Source organism: Chiloscyllium punctatum, chromosome 11, assembly GCF_047496795.1.
Source record: "Chiloscyllium punctatum isolate Juve2018m chromosome 11, sChiPun1.3, whole genome shotgun sequence".
NCBI classification, from domain to species: domain Eukaryota; kingdom Metazoa; phylum Chordata; class Chondrichthyes; order Orectolobiformes; family Hemiscylliidae; genus Chiloscyllium; species Chiloscyllium punctatum.
Window position 1 is genome coordinate 6,535,870 of NC_092749.1, and position 21,939 is coordinate 6,557,808.

Genomic DNA, 21,939 nt, shown 5'->3' on the forward strand with positions numbered 1-21,939 from the left:
TCCCCGCTTCCTCAACACCACCTGTCGTTCCACTTATCTTTGTGCCATCTGCAAACTTAGTAATAATGCTTTCAGTTCTTTTGTCCAGATCCCTAATGTTGTGGTCCCAACATTGACCCCTGTGGAACTCTATGAGTCACCAGGTGTCATCCTGAAAAAGACCCCTTTATCCTCACTCTTCGCTTTCTGCCCGTCAACCAATCGTCTATCCATGCCTGTACCTTGCCCCTAACACTATGGGACTCTTACCTTATTTAACCACCTGCTGTGCAGCATCTTGAAAAAGGTCTTCTGGAAATCTAAATAGACCACATCCACTGACTCTCCTTTGTCTAACTTGCTCATTAACTCAGCAAAGAATACTAACTGATTTGTCAGGCATGGCCTCTCCTTGACAAAGCCATATTGACTATTTTATAGCCAAATGTGTGGTGCTGGAAAAGCACAGCAGGTCAGGAGCAGGAAAATCAGCATTTTGGGCAAAAGCCCTTCATCATGAATGAGGCTGGGAGCCTCAGGGGTGGAGAGGTATATGGGAGAGGGGTGGGGCTGGGGGGGAAGGTAGCTGAGAGTGCAATAGATGGATGGAGGTGGGGGTAAAGGTGATATTATCCTCCCCACCCCTATCCACTTTCCTGCGAATACCTGGTCAGGTCCACACCCCCTAACAACCCACCGTCCCCTCCTGGTACCTTCCCCTGCCACCGCAGGAATTGCAATCACTGTGCCCGCACCTCCCCCCTCACCTGCATCCAAGGTCCCAATGGAGCCTTCCACATCCATCAGAGGTTCACCTGCACTTCCACACACATTGTCTACTGTATCTGTTGCTCCCGATGCAGTATCCTCTACATTAGGGAGACAGGACACTTACTCGCAGAGTGCTTCAGAGAACATCTCCAGGACACCCACACCAACCAACCCCACCCCACCTTGGCTGAATACTTTAACTCCCCCTCCCAGTCTGCCAACAACCTGCAGGTCCTGGGCCTCCTTCATCACCACACCCTAACCACCCAACGCCTGGAGGAAGAACGCCTCATCTTTCGCCTCGGGACCCTTCAACCCCAGGGCATCAATGTGGACTTCACCAGTTTCCTCATTTCTCCTCCCCCAATCTTACCCCAGTTCCAACTTTCAGCTCAGCACCGTCCTTATGACCTGTCCTATCTGTCCATCTTCCTTCACACCTATCTGCACTGCCCTCCCCTCTGACCTATCACCTTTACCTCCACCTTCATCCACCTATTTCACTCTCAGCTACCTTTCCCCCAGCCACACCCCTTCCCATTTATCTCACCACCCCCGAGGCTCCCAGCCTCATTCCTGATGAAGGGCTTTTGCCCGAAACATCGATTCTCCTGCTCCTCAGATGCTGCCTGACACGCTGTGCTTTTCCAGCACCACACTCTTGGGTCTAATCTCCAGCATCTGCAGTCCTCACTTTCTCCACCCTTTTTTGGCAGGCACTTCCAAGTACGCCAATCTCATCATTAGTAATAGATTCTAAAATCTTACCAATGACTGAGGTTTAAAGGCATGTTAACGTGTCGTTAATTTCTAGTTTCCTGTTTTCTGCCTTCTTTCCTTTTTAAACAGAGTTATTACATTAGCTACTTTCCAGTCCTCTGGGATCTTCCCTGACTCTAATGTTTCCTGAAAGGTCACTACCAATACCTCCACAATCTCCTCAGCCATCTCCTTCAAACCCTGAGGATAGTTCTTCGGGGATGGGTGGGGGGGAGGTGGGTGGTGGGGTGTGGTCTGGGTGATTTATCCTCCTTCAAACGTTTCAGCTCACCCAGTACCTCCTCCTTAGTGCTGGCCACTACACTTGCCTCTGCAACCTGATTCTCTTTAAGTTCTGGTATGCTGTTGGGATCTTCCACTGTGAAAACTGATGCAAAGTACCTATTTAGTTCCTCTGTCATTTCTTAGTTTCCCCATTACTATTCCTCCAGCCTCATTTTCCTGTGGTTCAATATCCACCCTTGCCTTTCTCTTACCTTTTAGATGTCTAAAATAAACGTCTTCCATTCTTATGTCTCATGAGGTAGCTCAGTGTCATATTTCATCTTGTCTCCCCCCTTATTGCTACTTTAGTTGTCCTGTGCTGATTTTTAAAGGCTGCCCAATCCTCTGGCTATGCACTAATCTTCACCATATTGTATGCTTTCTTTTTTGCTTTTATGCTGATTTCCTGGCTTCCCTCATCAGCCATGGTTGTCTCATACCCCCCTTAGTTTGTTTCTTCTTCCTTGGGATGAATCTCTGCTGTGCCTCCCAAATTACCCACAGAAACCCTTGCCATTGCTAGCCTGCCATCTTCCCTGCCAGGGTCCCTCTTTCAAACAATTCTGGTCAGCTCCACCCTCATGTCTTTGTAGTTATCTTTACTCAACTGTAATCCCTTTACATCTGATTCCAGCTTCTCCCTCTCAAACTGTAGGGGGAATGTGATCATACTATGGTTACTGACCCCGAGGGGTTCCCTTCACTTTAGGCTCCCTAATCATGTCTGCTTCATTACATATCACCAAATCCAGACCTGCCTGTTCCCTCGTGGGATCTACCACAAGCTGCTCCAAAAACCATCTTGTAGACATTCCACAAATTTCTTTTCTTGAGATCTGCTACCAACCCTGGGGAGGCAATGACTTAGTGGTATTATTGTTGAACTGTTAATCCAGAGACCACGATAATGTTCCACGAACCTGGGTTCAAATCCCGCTATGGTAGGTGGCGAAGTTGAATTCAATAAAAATCTGGAATTAGGTGTCTACTGATGGCCATGAATCCATTGTTGATTGTCGGAAAAACTAATCTGGGTCACTAATGTCCTGTAGGGAAGGAAACTGCCATCCTTATCTGGTCTAGCCTACACGTGACTCCAGACCCCCAGCAATGTGAGTGCCCCTTTAACTGCAGTCTGGGAAATTAGGGATGGGCAATAGATGCTGGCCTAGATAGCAATGCTCTCAGCCCATGAAGGAATATTTTTAAAAAACTGATTTTCCCAGTCCCTGTGATTCCTATGATAGTAAATAAAAACTGAAAGACCTGCTGATGCTGTAACTCAGAAACTAAAACAGAAGGTGCTGGAATAGCTCAGCAGGTCTGGCAATAGCTGTGGAGAGCAATCCGAGTTCTGAGGATGGGTCACCCGACTTGAAACATTAACTCTGATTCCTCTTCACGAAGCTGTCAGACTTACTGAGCTTTTCCAGCAACTTCTGTTTTGGTTACAGTAATAGTGCCTTTCTTACCTACCCTTTATATCTTCTGATTTCTTTTCTTCCCCACATCCTGACTACTGCTGGGAGGCCTGTACGTAGCTCCCATCAGGGAGTACAGACTGTACATAACTCTCTGTGTCCTCAACTCCACCCACACAGATTCTACACCTTCTCACCCTATATTGCTTCTTGTTAACGATTTAATTCCTTACGAACAGAGCAACCCACCTCCTCTTTCCTTTCGATGTGATGTGTATCCTTGGATATTCAGTTCCCAACTCTAATCCACTTGCAGCCACGTCTCTGTGATATCCACAGCATTGTACCTGTCAATTTCAATCTGTGCTGCAAGCTCATTTCCCTTGTTTTGGATAATCTGTGAATTTAAGTATTGTGTGCAATTCTGGTCTCCTTCCTAGTGAACGGATTCAGAAAAGATTTACAAGGATGTACCAAGGTTGGAGCATTTGAGCTATAGGGAGAGGCTGAATAGGCTGGGCTGTTTTCCCTGGAGCATTGATGTTAAGGGGAGACCTTATAGAGGTTTATAAAATCATGAGGGGCATGGACAGTGTAAATAGACAAGGCTTTTTGCATGGGAAATCATGTCTCATTAACTTGATTGAATTTTTTTTGAAGAAGTAATTAAGAGGATTGATGAGGGCAGAGCTGTGGACATGATCTATATAGATTTCAGTAAGGCGTTTGACAAGGTTCCTAAAGGTAGACTGGTTAGCAAGGTGAGATCGCATGAAATACAGGGAGAACCAGCTATTTGGATATAGAACTGGCTTGAAGGAAGAAGACAGAGGATGGAGAGTTGGAAGGTTGCTTTTCAGACTGGGAACATGTGACCAGTGGTGTACCACAAGGATTGGTGCTGGGCCCACTGCTTTTTGTCATTTATGTAAATGATATCGATGTGGACATTGGAGGTATTGTTAGTAAATGACACAAAAACTTAAGGCATAGTGGACAGTAAAGAAAGTTACCTCACAATGCAACAGGATCTGGATCAGATGGCCAATGAGCTGAGGAGTGACAGATAGAATTTCGATAAATCTGAGGTGCTGCATTTTGGAAAGGCAAATCAGGGCAGGACTATACACTCAATGATAAAGTCCTGGGGAGTGTTGCTGAACAAAGAAACCTTGGAGTGCAGGTTCATAGTTGAGTCCCAGGTTGAAAGTGGAGTCCCAGGTTGACAGGATAGTGAAGAAGATATTGGGTGTGCTTGCCTTTATTGGTCAGTGCATTAAGTATAGGAGTTGAGAGGTCATGTTGTGGCTATACAGGACAATGATTAGGCCACTTTTGGAATACTTCATGCAATTTTGGTCTCCCTGCTATAGGATGTTGTGAAACTTGAAAGAGTTCAGACAAGATTTACAAGGATGTTGCCGGCATTGGAGGGCCTGAGCTATACGGAGAGGTTGAATAGGCAGGGGCAATTTTCCCTGGAGCGTCGGAGGCTGAGGGGTGACCTTATAGACTTTTATAAAATCATGAGGGACATGGATAGGGTAAGTAAGTAAACAAAGTCTATTCCCTGGGATGGGGGAGTCCAAAACCAGAAGGCATACATTTAAGGTGAGAGGAGAAAGATTTGAAAGGGACGTGAGGGATAATGTTTTAATACAGAGGGTCGTGCATGTATGGAATGAGCTGCCAGAGGAAGTGGTGGAGGCTGGTACAATTGCCACATTTAAAAGGCATCTTGATGGGTATATGAATAAGAAGAGCTTAGAGGATATGGGTCAATTGCTGGCAATGGGACTAAATTAATTTAGGATTTCTGGTCGGCATGGATAAGTTGGACCGAAAGTTCTGTTTCCATACTGTACATCTCAATGACTCTATCGTAGCTATTAGCCAATAAATTTACAGTTTATCTGTGAGGTCACTGATTTGAACTTGGTCGCTCATCCTGGGTTTCCGTCTAACCTGTTGTTAAAACCTTACAAAATGACTCCCACTGAATGCTATTCACACCCCTTGGCTACTGATCCCCTCCCCAGCCACCTCCCCTCCCCCAACCCCTTCCCCTTTGACCTCCCACTACCCTACAATACCTGCTCCCTTCCTCCCTCAATCAGGCCTAGGTGCCAGGGTGATCCTGGGCCTTGGGTGAGTGTAACAAGCGAGGCTGTGCCCAATGAGGAGGTGCCGTCCTCTGGGTCCCCCCTCTCGACAGGTGGGATCACCAAACACCCCCCACCCCACCAGAGGCTACTTGGTTATAATTTTACAAGGCCTCCTTAGAGAAATCAGTCCTGCCAATGAGACCCCACAACATACACTCAAACCCACCTGAAATATCCCTAAACCAGATGTCTTGGGGTTATGTGAGCTAGCAAAATATTGGCAGGTGGAGTTTAATTTGGGACTAAATGAGGTTGTGCACTTTGAGGGGTCAGATTGAAAAGCAACCTATTATTTAAATGGAGACAAAATTCAGACCACTGCAGTACAAGGGGATCCTGTCATTGTACAGCAATCATAAAAGGTTACCTTTAAAGGTACAGCAAATGATTAGGAAGGGAAATAGAATATTAACACTTATTGCAAAATGTGTATGAAAGGAGGCAAAGCTGCAGCTGCACAGGGCATCTTAGATTCCCTACAGCGTGGAAGCAGGCCCTTCTACACTGACCCTCCAAAGAGTAACCCACCCAGACTCATTTCCCTCTGACTAATGCACCTAACACTATGGGCAATTTAACATGACCAATTGACCTGGCCTGCACATCTTTGGACCATGGGAGGAAACCGGAGCACCCAGAGAAAACCCACGCAGACACGGGGAGAATGTGCAAACTCCACACAGACAGTCACCCGAGCCTGGAATCAAATCTGAGTCTCTGGTGCTGTGAGGCAGCAGTGCTAGCCACTGTGCCACCCTATGAGAGTGCACTCTGCGAGAGTGCACTTCAAGTATCTGAAGCAGGTTTAGCCATTATTTTTAAAGAGGGATATACTTGTATTGGATCCAATTCAGTGAAAATTTGCCAGACTCATTCCAGAGAAGAAGGTCAGTTTTGTCTTATGAGGCAGGGCCTATGTTCATTAGAGTTTAGAAAAAAAGAGAAAAATCACACAATGGCAGGTTATAGTCTAACAGGTTTATTTGCAAGTACAAACTTTTGAAGCACTGATCCTTCATCAGATAACTAGTTAACTTTTTAACTTTGTCCACCTCAATCCAACCGGCACCTCCACATCATAGAAAAAAGAGACATGACTTTATTGAAATGCATAAGATTCTTAGATGACTTTGCAGTGTGGATGTTGGGAGGATGTTTCCCCTCATTGGTGAATAGTCTAGAACTAGGGACACTGTTTAACCATAAAGAGGTGGAGATGAGGAGGAATCTCTTCTCTCAGAGAGTCATTAGTCTGTGGAATTCCCTTCCCAGAGAGTGGTGGAGGCAGCATTGCTGAATACTGTACACTTAAGGATGAGGTAAAGAGATTTTTGAATGAGTCAAGGTAAAAAGAGGGCTGACAGAAAGTGGAATTCAGCCACAATTATATTGAATGGCGAAGCAGGGTCAATGGGCTGAATGGCCTACTCTTGCTTAATTTACACAATCATAAGAGCTGAAGATGTGCAGCGACATCAGGAGGTGTAGTCTCAGGTGACCCATTGTTTTGGAGTTATGTACAGAGCCATAGGGGCAAGGAATCATCTTCATAAGACCTGTACCTGCCAGAATCTCCTGGGAGATGGCTCTCAGTAATGCAGGAAGGGAGAGACCTCTGTCACCGAGTGAATTATCACACTGTAAGCTGATGTGTGTAACTCTCCAGTGATCTGGTGAGTCAGACCTTGTCAAAATTTACTTCTGAACTGGATGGAAGGATGACTATGTGAGTGAACTGATACCACTGTGTCGGGTGGGGGTTACAGAGGAATGTAGGCAGTTTAAATAAACCAGGGCAATACAGTGGCTCAATGGTTAGCACTGCTGCCTCACAGTGCCAGGGACCCAGGTTTGATCCCAGCCTTGGGCAACTGGCTGTGTGGAGTTTGCACATTCTGTGTGGGTTTCCTTTGCATGCTCCAGTTTCCTCCCACAGTTGAAAGATGTGCAGGTTAGGTGGATTGGCCATGCTAAATTGTCCATAGTGTTCAGTAAAGTGTAGGTTAGGTACATTCATCAGGGGAAATGTAAAGTAATAGGGTAGGGGAATGGGTCTGAATGGAATACTCTTTGGTGGGTTGCTGTGGACTTGTTGGATCAAATGGCCTGTTTCCATACTGTAGGGATTTTATGATTCTAAATGAGAAACATTTTGACCAATTGAATATTATGTGGGGAAGTGTGAGGTTATCTACTTAGAATCTGAGAAATAGAAACTGGAAACATTTCGTCAAAGCAACAGATTCAGAGCTGCGGACGATCACTAAGCTTCAAGTGATTGTTGATGCTCATACAGAGCATAATCTAAATGGTTCATGATCTCAAGGGGAGCAAGTTATTCATCAGTTATCTTATGCTTTGTTCACATTTGGAGTCACTGTTCAATTCTGGACACCACCCTAACAGAAAGGACAAATTACAGACTCACCAAAATGCTACAGTGGGCTGAAGGTTTGTTGTACCAATGGGCTGCAGAGATTATTCTTGTATTGGCTTGAGTAGTGATCCCATGCAGGACTTTTAAATAAAAACTGAAATTGTTGGAGAAACTCAGGAGACCCTCAGTGGTAGTGTCCTTACCCCAGACTGGGAGTTCTGGGTTCAAGTCCCACCTACTCCAGAGGTGTGTCATAACATCTCTGAGCAGGTTGATTGGAAAAATAGGTCGGAGAAACTCAGCTGGTCTGGCAACATATGTGGACAGAAAGAATTGGAGTTAATGGAAGAGTTAGCTGATAATCAGCCAAGAGAGGGGGAGAGATAACTGCTCACTGGGATGTTGACAAGAAGTGGAAAGGTTTGAAACCAGGTTGTCTGTGCTGGGAGTAAGCCATACAGGATAGGACCTTGGGGTGTGGGAGGAGGGTGAGGAATATAGAGGGGGGAGTTCATGCTCTGAGATTGTTCTACTCAATGTTGAGACCTGAAGGCTGTAACATACAATTTTCCTCCACTTCACTCAATCTTGTCCACTATATTCATTGCTCACCATATGGTTTTCTCTGCATGGGGAGTCAAATCACAGACTGGGCGACCGCTTTGCAGAACACCCACGTTTTGACCACAGAAATGACCCTGAACTTCCAGTTGCCTGTCACACGCTACTGTGATACCACACCCAACATCTCTACCTCGGGCTTGCTGCAGTGCTCCAGTCAGCCTCGTTGTAAGCTGGAAGAACAGCATCTCATCTTCCACCACAGTATATTGCAGCCTTCTGAGTTGAACAATTTCAGAGCATGAACATCCTCCTCTATGTTCTTTACCCACCTCCCACACCATGAGATTCTGTCCTACGTGGTTACTCCCACCACAACCAAACCCAGTTTCAACCCTGTACACTTCTCATTAGCACTCACTCAGCACTTAGGTCTCTTTCTTGGCTTATCATTAGCCATCTGTTTGTTTGCCTCACCCTTTGTTTCAGTATCTCTCCAGCCACTATCTCCATGTCCCCTATTTATTTCCCCTCACCATCTCTCTTACCAGGAGAAATATCACCTCCTCCAGTGCTTTCTGTTCTGAAGAGAGGTCAGTGGATTCAAAATGTTGATTGTGCTTCTTTCTCCAGACTTACTGAGTTTCTTCAACAATTTCTGTTTCTGTTTCAGATTTCCAGCATTGGCAGTTCTTTGTTTTTAGAATAAGGTGCTTTAAATAATCAGCATAGACAGGGAGACAATTTCCTCTGTTTGGGTAGTCCGTATTGGATAGAACTTCACCCCACACAGAGTGGTGTGGAAATCTGGAACCTTCTCTCCCACAGTGCTGGTGATGACGCTTGCAGGAAGTGCTTAAGACCAGGGTAGGTTCTCATTGTGAAGGCACATAGAACAAAAGCTGGATGGAGGTGATGCTAAGACCAGGTCCTCACTGATGGAGCAGGCTGTGGGAAAGAATGGCCTCTATCTGATGCTGTTGGCATACTGGCACAAAATGGCTTTTATTGAGGGAATGGGTTTGCCATTTTAAATAAATGGAAGAAGATGTCGAATTTGGCAGGAAAGTGGGATTGACATCGGCAATGCTGGTTAAACTCTTTATTAAACATTAACGATCTAGATGAAAAAACTGAGGGCATTCTGGCTAAGTTTGCAGATGATACAAAGATATGTAGAGGGACAGGTAGCATTGAGGAGGCAAGGAGACTGCAGAAGGATTTGGACAGGTTAGGAGAGTGGGCAAAGAAGTGGCAGGTAGAGTGGGAAAATGTGAGGTCATGCACTTTGGTAGGAAGAATAGAGGCATGGACTATTTTTTAAATGTGGAGAAACGTCAGAAGTCTGAGGTGCAAAGAGACTTGGGCATTCTAGTCCAGGATTCTCTCATGTAAACTTGCAGGTCGAGTCAGTAGTTAGGAAGGCAAATGCATTGATGGCATTTATTTTGAGAGGACTTGAATATAAAAGCAGGGATGTACTTCTGAGGCTCTATAAGGCTCTGGTCAGAACACATTTGGAGTATTGTGTGCAGTTTTGGGCCCCACATCTCAGGAAGGATGTATTGGCCTTGGAGCATGTTCAGAGGATGTTCACAAGAATGGTCCCTAGAATGGAAAGCTTAACACATAAGGAATGTTTGAGGGCTCTGGGTTTATACTCGATCGAGTTTAGAAGGATGAGGGGGGATGTTATTGAAACATGCAGAATACTGAATGGCATGGACAGAGCGGATGTTGGGAAGATGTTTCCATTGGTAGGAGAGGCTAGGACCTGAGGGCACAGCCTTAGGGTAAAGGGAAGACCTTTTAGAATGGAGATAAGGAGAAACTGCCAAAGAAGGCTGTGGAGACCAGGGCATTGAGTATATTTAAGATGGAGATAGATAGGTTCTTGAGTATCAAGGGGATCAAGGGTTATGGGGAGAAAGTGGGAGAATGGGGTTGAGAAACCTAACAGCCATGATTGAATGGTAGAGCAGACTTGATGGGCTGACTGGCCTAATTTCTGTTCCTATGTCTCATGGTCTTAAACAGTCAGAATGAGCAATGTAATGATGAACCCAAATAGTAATGAATTCAATGAATCTTTGTGGAATGGGTTGGGGGACCTGGGGAGTGCATCAGGTGGAGGTTATCGAGGTGGGTGTGTCATCAGGTCATTTTAAATTTGTTTGTTTATCTCTTTCTCTCTGTCAGGTGGTCCAAATGGTTTGTGAAATGAAACTGAAGAATTCCCTTGGCAGCCATGTGGTTGGTGGTATCCTAGAGAGACTGAATGCCATCACCATCAACCCCCAGCACATCCTGGAGGAGATTCTACCAAGGGTGCCCAGCACCGTGACTGACAATGACGTGCCCATGCTCTTCCGGGAGCCTTACATCCACAGTGGCTATCGGCAGGTGGAGCAGGATTGGAAATACTACCTTCTCAGCCTCTTCCAGCAACACAATGAGGCACTCAATGTCTGGACTCACCTGCTGGCTGCTCTGGTGCTTGTGGTCCGTTTCCGAGCATTCCTGGAGACAACCTCGCCATTCCCCACCGTCTACAGCCTCCCACTTTGCTTCTTCGTGGTTGCCTGTGTGACCTACCTGTCCTGCAGTGTGCTAGCCCATCTCTTCCAGTCCAAGTCGGAGCTTGCCCATTACTCTTTCTACTTTCTGGACTATGTGGGTGTGGGTGCTTACCAATATGGCAGTGCCCTGGCACATTACTATTATTGCATGGAGCCTGAGTGGCACCAGGTGATTCACCCGTTCTTCCTGCCCATTGCTGCCATCCTGGGCTGGCTCTCCTGCTTGGGCTGTTGTTTCTCCAAAGTCCACTTCCAGCGACCTTACCCTATCACCCGGAAGGTGTGCCAGATGGTGCCCGCCTTTCTGGCCTACCTCCTGGACATCAGCCCCATTGTCCACCGGATTGCCACCTGCTGGGTACGGGGCTGCACTGACCATGCTGTCTGGTACCACACCTGGCAGATCATCCTGTTTGTCATCGCTTCCGGCTTCTTCTCTTACCCAGTGCCAGAGAAGTATTTCCCGGGAAGGTTCGACATTGTGGGGCACGGCCACCAGATCTTCCATGTGTTCCTGTCCCTCTGCACGCTAGCTCAGCTGGAGGCTGTGTTGTTGGACTACAGCAACCGGCGGGAGATGTTCTCCACCCGGGGGGATGAGCGCATGGTCTACATCTCGTGCATGAACTTCATCGTGCTGATCGCCTGCAGCGGCAGCTCAGCCATCTACCTGAGGAGAATAGTCAAAAACAAGCTGCACAAGAAAGGGGACTGAGGGATGGGATGTGGGCCCCGGTCTCCACTCTGGGTTTCCTGGAGGATTTGTCTGGATCTCGAACAGAAGCTCATGATTTTGATTTGAATATAAGCAGATCTCAAGGCTCCAGGCCAACCCCTGGGTCTTGTTTGTATTCATTTGTTAGTGGAGTCTTGTCCGGGAGGGAACTGCAGTCCCTACGACTGAGGGGACATGTGTGAGGGATGGGGTGGGGGGAGTCTGTCTGACCTGCAAAGGTGAGGGTCTCCTGTCTCACTCTGTGGGGCTACACAAAGCTGGTGATGATACTGCCAGGTGGTCTCTCAGTTAGTTCAGCATCAGATGCCCCATCCCTTGGGAAAGCTCCTATGTGTTAGTTGAACATCACAAATGGATTGAGAGGGTACCAGGAAAGACTGGCAGCAATAGAGTACACCAATAAAGCGAGAACTGAATAGGTGACTCTCATCCAGCAGTATCATAGAATCCCAACTGGCCCAACAAGCTCACACTGACCCTCCAAAGAGCATCTCACCCAGACTCACACCCCTACCCTCATCATCCTGCATTCCCCATGGCCAATCTACCTACCCTACATATCCCGGGAAATTATGGCCAATCCACTCATCCTGCACATCTTTGGACTGTGGGAGGAAACCGGAGCACCTGGAGGAAACCCACGCAGACACAGGGAGGATTGTGCAAACTCTGCATAGACAGTCACCTGAAAAGTTCAGGTATCCTAAAGGGGGTAAAATGGCTAACTTTATATCAGTGTTGAGTGTAGAGACAGCTTCACTCTGTATCTAACCCCGTACCGCCTCTGTGTTTGATGGGGACAGCATAGAAGTAGCTTTACTCTGTATCTAATCCTGTGCTGTACCGGTCCCCAGTGTGTTTAATGCTGACAGTGTAGAGAAAGCGTAACTCTGTATCTGACTCTATGCTATCCTTGTCCTGGGAGTGTTTGAAGGGGAGTATTCAGAGGTAGCTTTACTTTTAGTTTAAAAGAGTATATGGAGCTTTACTTTATATCTAACCTCATGCTGTACCTGTTTTGGAAGCATTTGATGTGGACAATGTAGAGTGGGTTTTACTCTGTATCTAACTCCATACTGTTGCTGTCCTGTGAGTGTCTAATGGGGACAATGTAGAGATCTTTACTCTGTATCTAAATCCTGTTCTGTCCCTGTTCTGGGAGTGTTTGATGAGGATATTGTAGAGGAAACTTTACTCTGTATCTCACCTCGTGCTGATCCTGTCCTGAGAGAGTTTAATGGTGACAATGCAGAGGGAGCTTTACTCTGTATCGAACCCCATGTTTTTAGATTAGATTACTTACAGTGTTGTCTCTGTCCTGGGAGTGTTTGATCTGTACAGGATAGAGAGAGCTTCACTTTATATCTAACCCCTTGCTTTACCTGCCCTGGGACTATTTGATAGAAGGGACATTTTAGAAAGAGCTTTACTCTGTATCTAGCCCTGTGCTGTCCCAGCCCTGGGAGTGTTTTATTGAAAAAGAGTGAAGGAAGCTTTACTTTCAGTTTAAAAGGGTAGATGGAGCATCAATCACTCTGTCCCTGTCCTGGAGAGATGCCTGGCTGAAATCTGAGTTGATGAGTTATATGAAATGTATGACTGTCTGTATATTTCTTTGTGTAATTTAAAAATACTCAGCAAGTGAAGTGAATTGCAGGGTACATTAATGTCAGAGTCCCATTTCTCCTTTTAAGTCTTAAGTATATCTTAAGTAAGTCTTTAATTTATGATCTGTATTAACAATGCTGGCTAGTGCAAGTATATATTGGAATGTTGAACCAGCAGGGGAAGGGAAAGTTCACGGAGCGTGTTGCACTGTCAAAGGAAATGAGATTCTGAAATCATTTCATTTCCTTGCTGAGCCTCACTGTTAGTGGTGATGAAGGGGTACGGTGCCTCATTGAGTGTTGACAGAGTATAATGATGATTGGTTCATGATGCTGGGAGTTGTGAGGAGCCAATCAGGATAGAATAGATCAGAGAATGGTGACTAGTGCCTCATTCTTTTTGGCAAGCATGCAGTGATCCGAATCTACACTCAGTTCATTAGCTACTGACCTTTCACCAGATCACACCCGATTTATCACCATAATTCCATCAGGAAACTGGGGACACAATGAGGAGAGTATTCAACAAAGATTGGTACCAGTCTCCCCCATTTCTCTGAGATGTCCCGTTGATCTCTCAGTAAAGTGACAGGAAAATAGCTGTGTAATTCGACAATGCATTTGATGACAATGAATTTCTGCAGGAGTTACACAGTCAGGACCCAGAATTAGTAATTCAGTTACAAGCAAACAAGCTGTGTTCAGACACAGATAGGCATAGATGAGATCAGAAAGAATCTTGGAATAACATTATACAGTCATTTTAGGAATAACCCTTTTAGAATTAGCCCATAGATTGCCAGGTTTTTAAAATTAACATCACAGATTGTAATCACAGGTGTGAGCCTGACATCTGGAGTATTATACAATAACCCTTTATCTATCAGCGTTAATTCAACTGTCTCTGAGCAATTAGGCAGCTTAAAAAAATGCTCATTTATTTTTTAACTCAAGCATCCCTAGCCACCGTATAAATTAATAACATTGAAGAAACTGTACAAGTTAATATTATTGCATCTGCTGCAAATTTTAACAGCTCTATCCATTACATGGACCACAGTTGACAAGAGGGGAGAGTGTACATAGGACTGTGGGAGGGGGTTAAATGGGTGTGCAGAGTCAGTGACAGGGGGAGAATGTACATGTAATATGGGAGGAGGATTAATAGACTTCCTTATGTTGCAAACAACTCATTAATATGGCATTCAATAAGATCCCACATGAGAAATTAGCATGTAAATTTAAAGCATATGGGATTAGAGGAGGGCTTTTGCCTGAAACTTTGATTTTCCTGCTCCTCGGATGCTGCCTGACCTGCTGTGCTTTTCCAGCACCGCTCTGATCTAAATTCTGGTTTCCAGCATCTGCAGTCCTTACTTTTGCCAAAAATTAGGGGTACTTTGCTGACATGGATTGTGGACTGGAAGGAAGAAAGAAAGAGTATAAATACATGATCTTCTTCTGAGTGGCAGGCCGTGATTAGTGGGGTGCCATAGGGATCAGTGCTAGGAACCCAGCTATTCACAATAAAATGCTTTGGATGAGAAAACTAAATGTATTATCTACAACTTTGCAGGTGATACAAAGCTGGGTGGGAGGGTAAGCTGTGAGGAGGATGCAGAGATGCTTCAATTTGAATTGGACAGGCTGAATGTGTGGGCAAATGCATAAAGAGGTAAACAAGTTACTCAAAGATTGGTGTGGGAGGAATGGATTTGAATTCTTGGGACATTGGAAGGAGGGAGCTGTTCCAATGGGACAGGCTCCATCTGAATCATGCTGGGATCAGAATCCTTAGAAGTACAAAGTAAAATAGGGCTGAGTCAGCACATTGTTATCTAGGGGAGACAAATCTGACAAATCTGTTCAAATTCTTTGGAGGTAATGAGCAAGTTAGACAAAGGAGAGCTGCAGACATGATCTATTTGGATTTCCAAAAGGCCTTTGACAAGATGCTGCAAAGGAGGCTGTTAAATAAGATAAGAGCCCTTGGTATTAGGGACAAGGTACCGGCATGGATAGAGAATTGGCTGACTGGCAGAAGGCAGAGAGTGGGAATAAAGAAGTCTTTTTCAGGGTGGCTGCTGATGACTAGTGGAATTCCACAGGGGTCAATGTTGGGACCACAACTATTCACATTATACATTAATAATCAAGACAAAGGAACTGAAGGCATTGTTGCTAAGTTTGCAAATGACACAAAGATACGTGGAGGGACAGGTAGTGTTGAGGCAGCAGGGAGGTTACAGAACAACTTGGACAGGCTGGGAGAATGGGCAAAGAAGTGGCAGATGGAGTACAATATTGCAAAGTGTGAGGTTATGCGCTTTGGTAGGTAGAATAGATGTGTAGACCATTTTCTAAATGGGGAAAAGCTTTGGAAATCTAAGGCACAAAGGGACTTGGGAGTTTTAGTTCAGGATTCTCTTAACATCAGGTTCAGATGGCAGCTAGGAAGGTAAATGCAATGTCAACATCTGTTTCAGGAGGGTTAGAATACAAGAGCAGGGATGTCCTGCTGAGACTATAAGGCTCTGGTCAGACCATATTTGGAATATTGTGATCAGTTTTGGGTCCCGTATCTATGGAAGGATGTGCCAGCATTGTTCAGAGGAGGTTTACAAGAATGGTTCTAGAGATAAAGGACTTGTCATATAAGGAGAGTTGAGGATTCGAGGGCTGTACCCAATGGAGTTTAGAAGGATGAGGAAGGAACTGATTGAAACTTACAGAATACTGAGTGGGTATGCAAAAGATGATTCCAGTGGAGGGGGAGCCAAGGGTACAGTCTCAGGGAAAAGGGATGACCGTTTACAACTGAGATGAGGAGGAATTTCTTCAGGAAGTGGGTGGTGAATCTGTGGAACTCATTGCTGCAGAAGGATGTGGAAGCCAAATCATTGCATGTATTTAATATGGATTTAGATAGGTTAAGATCTTAGTAGGGTTCAAGGGTTATGGGAAGAAGGCAGGAGAACAGATTGAGAAACATATCAGTTGGGAGCAGAAGCAGAAAGGCATTCTATTTTCTGAATGGTGATAGATTGAGAAAGGGAGTGGTGCAAAGAGACTTGAGTGTCCTCATACACCAGTCACTGAAGGTGCAACAGAGGGGGAAGAAGGTAACTGGCATGTTGTCCATTGTAGCGAGAGGATTTGAGCACAAGAGCAGGGATGTCTTGCTGCAACTCTACAGGGTCTTGATGAGACTGTTGTGTTCAATGTTGTTCTCATCTGAGGAAGGATGTTCTTGTTGTGGAGACAGTACAATGAAGTGTCACCAGGCAATCCTGGGAGGGCAGGACTGATCCATGAAGATAAATAAGTTCAGCTAGGACTATACTCTCAGGGTTTCAGAAGGATGAGGAGGGATCTTATAGAGACCTGTAAAATTCTAACAGGATGACAGAGTAATTGCAGGAAGGATGTTGCTGATGACTGGGGAGTCCAGAATCAAGGATCACAGTCTAGGGACACAGGGTAAGCCATTCAGGACTGAGATGAGAAGAAACGTCTTTACCCAGAGAGTGGTGAGTCTGTGGAATTTGCTGCCATATAAAGCCATTGAGGCCAAAACATTGAATGTTTTCAAGAAAGAGTTGGACATAGTTCTTAGGGCAAAGAGATGCAGGGGGAGAAAGAAGGAAAAGGGGACTGGGTTGGATGATCAGCCAGGATCATATTGAATGGTAAAGCAAGGTCGAAGGGCTGAATGGCCTTTACATGTTCCTATTTTAAACTTTTTACAAAAACCCATTTTTTGAGTTACATTCCTCCAACTACATGATGCCTAGTAACACCAACAGTTGATTCAGCTCTGCAGTCCTTTACAACAACCAGCACTGACTAGCCCACTTCAAAGAGTCTATAACCACTTGGAGCTGTCAATCAAACTGTTAAATTGGGAGGCAGCATGCTGTAATAATGGGAGGATGTGAAATTAGTCAAGTCTCTCTAAGCCAGTTCCCTATGTCAAAAGGAATTTGAAGGGCAAATATTTTTCAAACTCCAGTTTTCTTTTCAAATAGTTAAAAGACAAGACTTGACTCAACTGCCCTGAGAACTTGACAGTTTCCTTTGACAGTTCTTCTTCACAGCTGTAATGAACTTCACAGTTCCAGTGCATTTACATACCTTTTGCACACATTGATGCCTTTTTTTTAACAATCACAAAGAGTAGCATAGCTATTTTAAAGGAATTTGACCATTGTAAAGAGGTATGTTATCCCACAGAAATGGTACCCTGGCTATTTACACAAATCTGGGATGATCAGAGCGGCTTCTCCTTGGTCTAACCGTGCGTGGCATATTACACACATTGGGTCACACTAGGCTATGGCCTGCTGCTGCTGCAGATGATTCCTATCTTTGTCAGCTGTTTCAACTCTCCTTTAATGTAAAACTGACACCAACCATAGCTGGATTACTGCTGTCTGACTGGTTTATCTGACCAGCAGCCTCTGTGAAATGCATGTGCATGAAATGTGAGCTGACCCCTATCCACATCATGTCTACTCCCACTCATCCACCACAGCCCAGTAAAAACATCTGGCAGTGCCACTCCCAGATTATTTAGCCATGTCTGTCATTTTTGCAGCCTGTTGCAGTGAAAACACAAGCCCCAAAGTCAGTCTTGTGACATTATTAGGAATTGGATTCGTTCTGGTGAGATCACCCCTCATTATTCTAAACCCCAGAGGCTATCATCCAACTCTACTGTGAAGCAGACTCTTTGGGCTGAATGGCCTACAGTTCCCAAGTCTGCTGCCCACTCAACCTCCCTTCACAAAAAAAATTCCCCATGTCCCAGAAATCATTCTAGTGAACCTGCCTTGTCTATTTGTTAAGGTAAACAGGTAGGATCAAAACTACACTGAGCACTTCAAGTGTAACCTCCCATATCATTGTGAGAAAATGTTCGAATTGTATTTCAGCCAGCTTCTATTTGTCCCCTAGGGGTTAACTTTCTAATTTTTGTACAAGAACATCTAAATCTCTCTGAATGCCAACATTTAGTGGGTTCTGAACTTTACAAACATTCTGCTTTTCCAGTCTATCTATCAAAATGAATAAATTTATGCTGCCCAACATTAAATGGCACCTGTTATCATCATGTCCAATTACCTAATCTATCCCTCGACAGTCTTTATACACTGACCTCAGAGCTTACTTTTCCATCTGCATTTGTATAATCCCAAACCTTCATTATATATTATACTCTGTCCCCTCATCTCACTCATTGTTAGATATTATTAAGTAACTTGAGTTCCAAGAATTCAGCTTTGCACCACTTCACAAGAGAGACCCTATCATCCTGAAAAACATACTGATAAGGAACAAGACCAGGCCACTCAGCCCCTTTGGGTGTGCTCTGGCATTTAATAAGATCATGGCTGACGTGACTTTAACCTCAACCCTACAGTCCTGCACATCCCCGGTCATCTTATGTGCCCTTGCTAATCAATGCCCAATCTCAGTTTTTTAACCAAGCCTTAACCCCTGCTGATACATTCCTCCCCCCCAATCTCCTGAACCCTAACCCTACTTAACAGCCAATTATGTAGCATCTTATTGGATAACTTCTGAAAATCTAAATACAAATCCTTCATTATTTCCCACTACCCAACTCATTAGTTATATGCCACCCCAAAAACCTCTAATTGTTGGTGTTACAAGGCATCATGTAGTTGGAGGAATGTGACTTCAGAAAATGGGATTCTATAGAAACATAGAGAACAGGAGCAGGGTTAGGTCATTCAGCCCTTCGATCTTACTCTGCCTGTCAATATGGTCATGGCTGGTCATCCAATCAGTCCCTTGTTCCTGCTTTCTCCCTATACCCTTTGATTCATTTAGCACTAAGAATTAGACTGAACTCTTTCCCAAAAACATTCAATGTTTTGACCTCACCTGCTCTCTGTGGTAGCAAATTCCAAAGTCCCACACTTTTTGTCAAGTATGAAGACCCTTTCATAAAGCTCTGACAGTCTGGTCTATAACTTTACAAGTGTACTGTTATCACATCGTCAATAATAGATTCCGGCATTAACCTGTTACTGCCATTAGGATCAGTGGTTCATCTGTCCCTGTTATTGCACTCTGTCTTCTCTTGAATAGAAGGTTCCATTTACTGCGGATCATCCACAGGGATCACTTCATAACCTGTGGAAGTTTGAACTCTAAACAGGCATTAATTCTGCTGCTACCTCTTTTACAACTTTGGCTGTAGGCCACCAGGGTCAAGGGATCTGTTGCCACTCATTCCTAATAATTTTCTAGTACTTTTTGTTTTGGTAACTTTACATATTTTACATTCCTGATTCTGGTTAAACTCACGGTTCCCCTAACTTCCTCATGTACTTTGTATCTTCTGCTTTGTAGATAGACCAAGCAGATTGTGACATCTCTACCATTTCCTTTTTCTCTTTTCCAATCCCTCCTGTCTCTGCTTTGAAGATTTGTTTTCTTTTGCAAGTAAGTAATTTCCTCTTTGTAGGCTTCTAAATGTTTGTGCAATTCTTGTGATATTTATCGCAAGTTTAATGCCATGTACTATTTTCTCTTTTTTCTGTTAACTCTTGGGTATTCTTTATAAGACTGTCCAAATTCTCAGACTTACTCTTTTGACAATATTTTAATTTTCTCGTTCAATCTCATGCAATCCTCAGTTTTCACAATTTGTCATAGATATGCCACTTTCTTACAGGAAATTTTGTCCTACAAGGGAATATAACTCATGAAGACTTATTTCTTTAAATGTTTGTCTTTGCTTATTCACTAATAACTTTAAATCTATTCTCCAATCTATGTCATCCAGATTGAGCCTGTTAACTCCTACATTGGCTTTATTTAAATTTAACCACATAACTCTAAAACTTAAGATGAAATTCCATCATGTTATGATCATCTTCCCCCAGAGTGTCCTTTTTCCAAGGTTACTGAGTAACTCTTCCTCATTATACAGTGTACAACCTAAATTAATCTCTATATGTTGTTGGATCCTCAACATGTTGTTCAAGAAGAACCATTAAATGCCACATAATATGCAAGGACACAGTTTCCAAACAGATGTGTGAGAGTCAGTACAACTGTCATCCCTTAGTTGTACTGATGGACACTATTGTAAGCCTGATGTTTTAAGTTACCTCCAAGGAGTTACCCATTTAAGATGGAGATGACAGCATTTTTATTTCCCACAGTGGGTTGTGAGTATTTTCATCCCACTCCCAGAAAAGGTGATGAATGCACAGTCTGAATATTTTTAAGACAGAGGGGGATGGGTTATTGTTAATTGAAGGGGAGTTGTGAAAGTTTATCGGAGTAGGCAGGAAAGTGCAGTAATCATATCAGCCATAATCTCATTGAATGATGGAGCAGGTTTGAGTGGCTACTCCTGCATCTAATTTTGACCTTAGAATCACCATCATTATTCTATTATTCCAGAAACCCAGGTAATGTTCTGGGCACACAGGTATGAATCCCGCCAGGCCAGATGGTGACAGTTCAACCCAATTAGGAGAAGCTAAGAGTCTAATGCTTATTGCAAAACCACGGTCGATTGTCGGAAAAACCATCTGGCTCTCTAATGTCCTTTATGGAAAGAAACTGCCCTCCTTACCTGGTCTGGCCTACATGTGACTTCAGCAATGTGGTGGACACTTAACTTCTTGTAGGCAGTTAGGGTTGGACGATAAATGCTGGTCTAGCCAGCGACGCCCTCATCCTGTGAATGATTTATTTTTAAAATTGGCTTGTTTGGGTGCTCTGCCAATATTTGATATTAATTGGCCATCTTCCTGTCTGTATTCAATGTCCGACTTGCCTATCGAGTGGTCTGTCCCCTTGCTTGACGTCTGTAGTTTCATGTTCAGGTGCTCATTATACTTTGAAAGATTCAGACCTTCCTGATGCTCCAGTGGTAGCCCTCACAATGTTCCTGTGTAACCCCACTAGATGCTGACGAGACCACATCGGGAGGACTATGAGCAGTTTTGATCTCATTATTGTAGCAAATATATCATTTCATTGGAGGCAATTCAGAGAAGGTTCACTCAGATGATCTCGGGTATGGGGGGGGGATTGTCTTATGAGCAAAAGCTAAACAGGTTAGCACTCAACTCATTTGAGTTTAGCAGAACAGGAGGTGATCTCATTGAAACATACAGAATTCTTTAGGGACTTGACAGGGTAAATGCTGAGAGGATGTTTCCCTTCATGGGGGAGTCTCAGACCAGAGGTACAGTCTCAGAATTAAGGGGCACCAATTTAAGATTGAGATGAGGAGGAAATTCTTCTCTCAGAGGGTTGTGAGTCTTTGGAACTCCTCACTGCAAAGACCTTTGGAGGCAAAGTGGGCGGCACGGTGGCACAGTGGTTCGCACTGCTGCCTCACAGCGCCGGAGACCTGGGTTCAATTCCCACCTCAGGCGACTGACTGTGTGGAGTTTGCACATTCTCCCCGTGTCTGCGTGGGTTTCCTCCGGGTGCTCCGGTTTCCTCCCACAGTCCAAAGATGTGCAGGTCAGGTGAATTGGCCATGCTAAATTGCCCGTAGTGTTAGGTAAGGGGTAGATGTAGGGGTATGGGTGGGTTGTGCTTTGGCGGGTCGGTGTGGACTTGTTGGGCCGAAGGGCCTGTTTCCACACTGTAATGTAATGTAATCTAATCTAATCAAAGTCCTTGTCGTGTATTTAAGGCTG

At 44.5% G+C, this 21,939-nt stretch overlaps 1 protein-coding gene across 3 annotated transcripts in view; it reads left to right on the forward strand.

The window, feature by feature from the left end:
• Positions 1-21,660, forward strand: part of LOC140482703 (membrane progestin receptor beta-like) — a 31,032-nt gene extending 9,372 nt beyond the window's left edge. For all 3 annotated transcript variants that reach the window (XM_072580236.1, XM_072580234.1, XM_072580233.1), the window contains one exon: positions 10,518-21,660. In XM_072580236.1, coding sequence (XP_072436337.1) covers positions 10,527-11,612 — 1,086 coding nt within the window. In that variant the 5' untranslated portion in view covers positions 10,518-10,526 and the 3' untranslated portion in view covers positions 11,613-21,660. The remainder of the gene's footprint in view (positions 1-10,517) is intronic.
• The last annotated feature ends 279 nt before the right edge of the window (positions 21,661-21,939 follow it).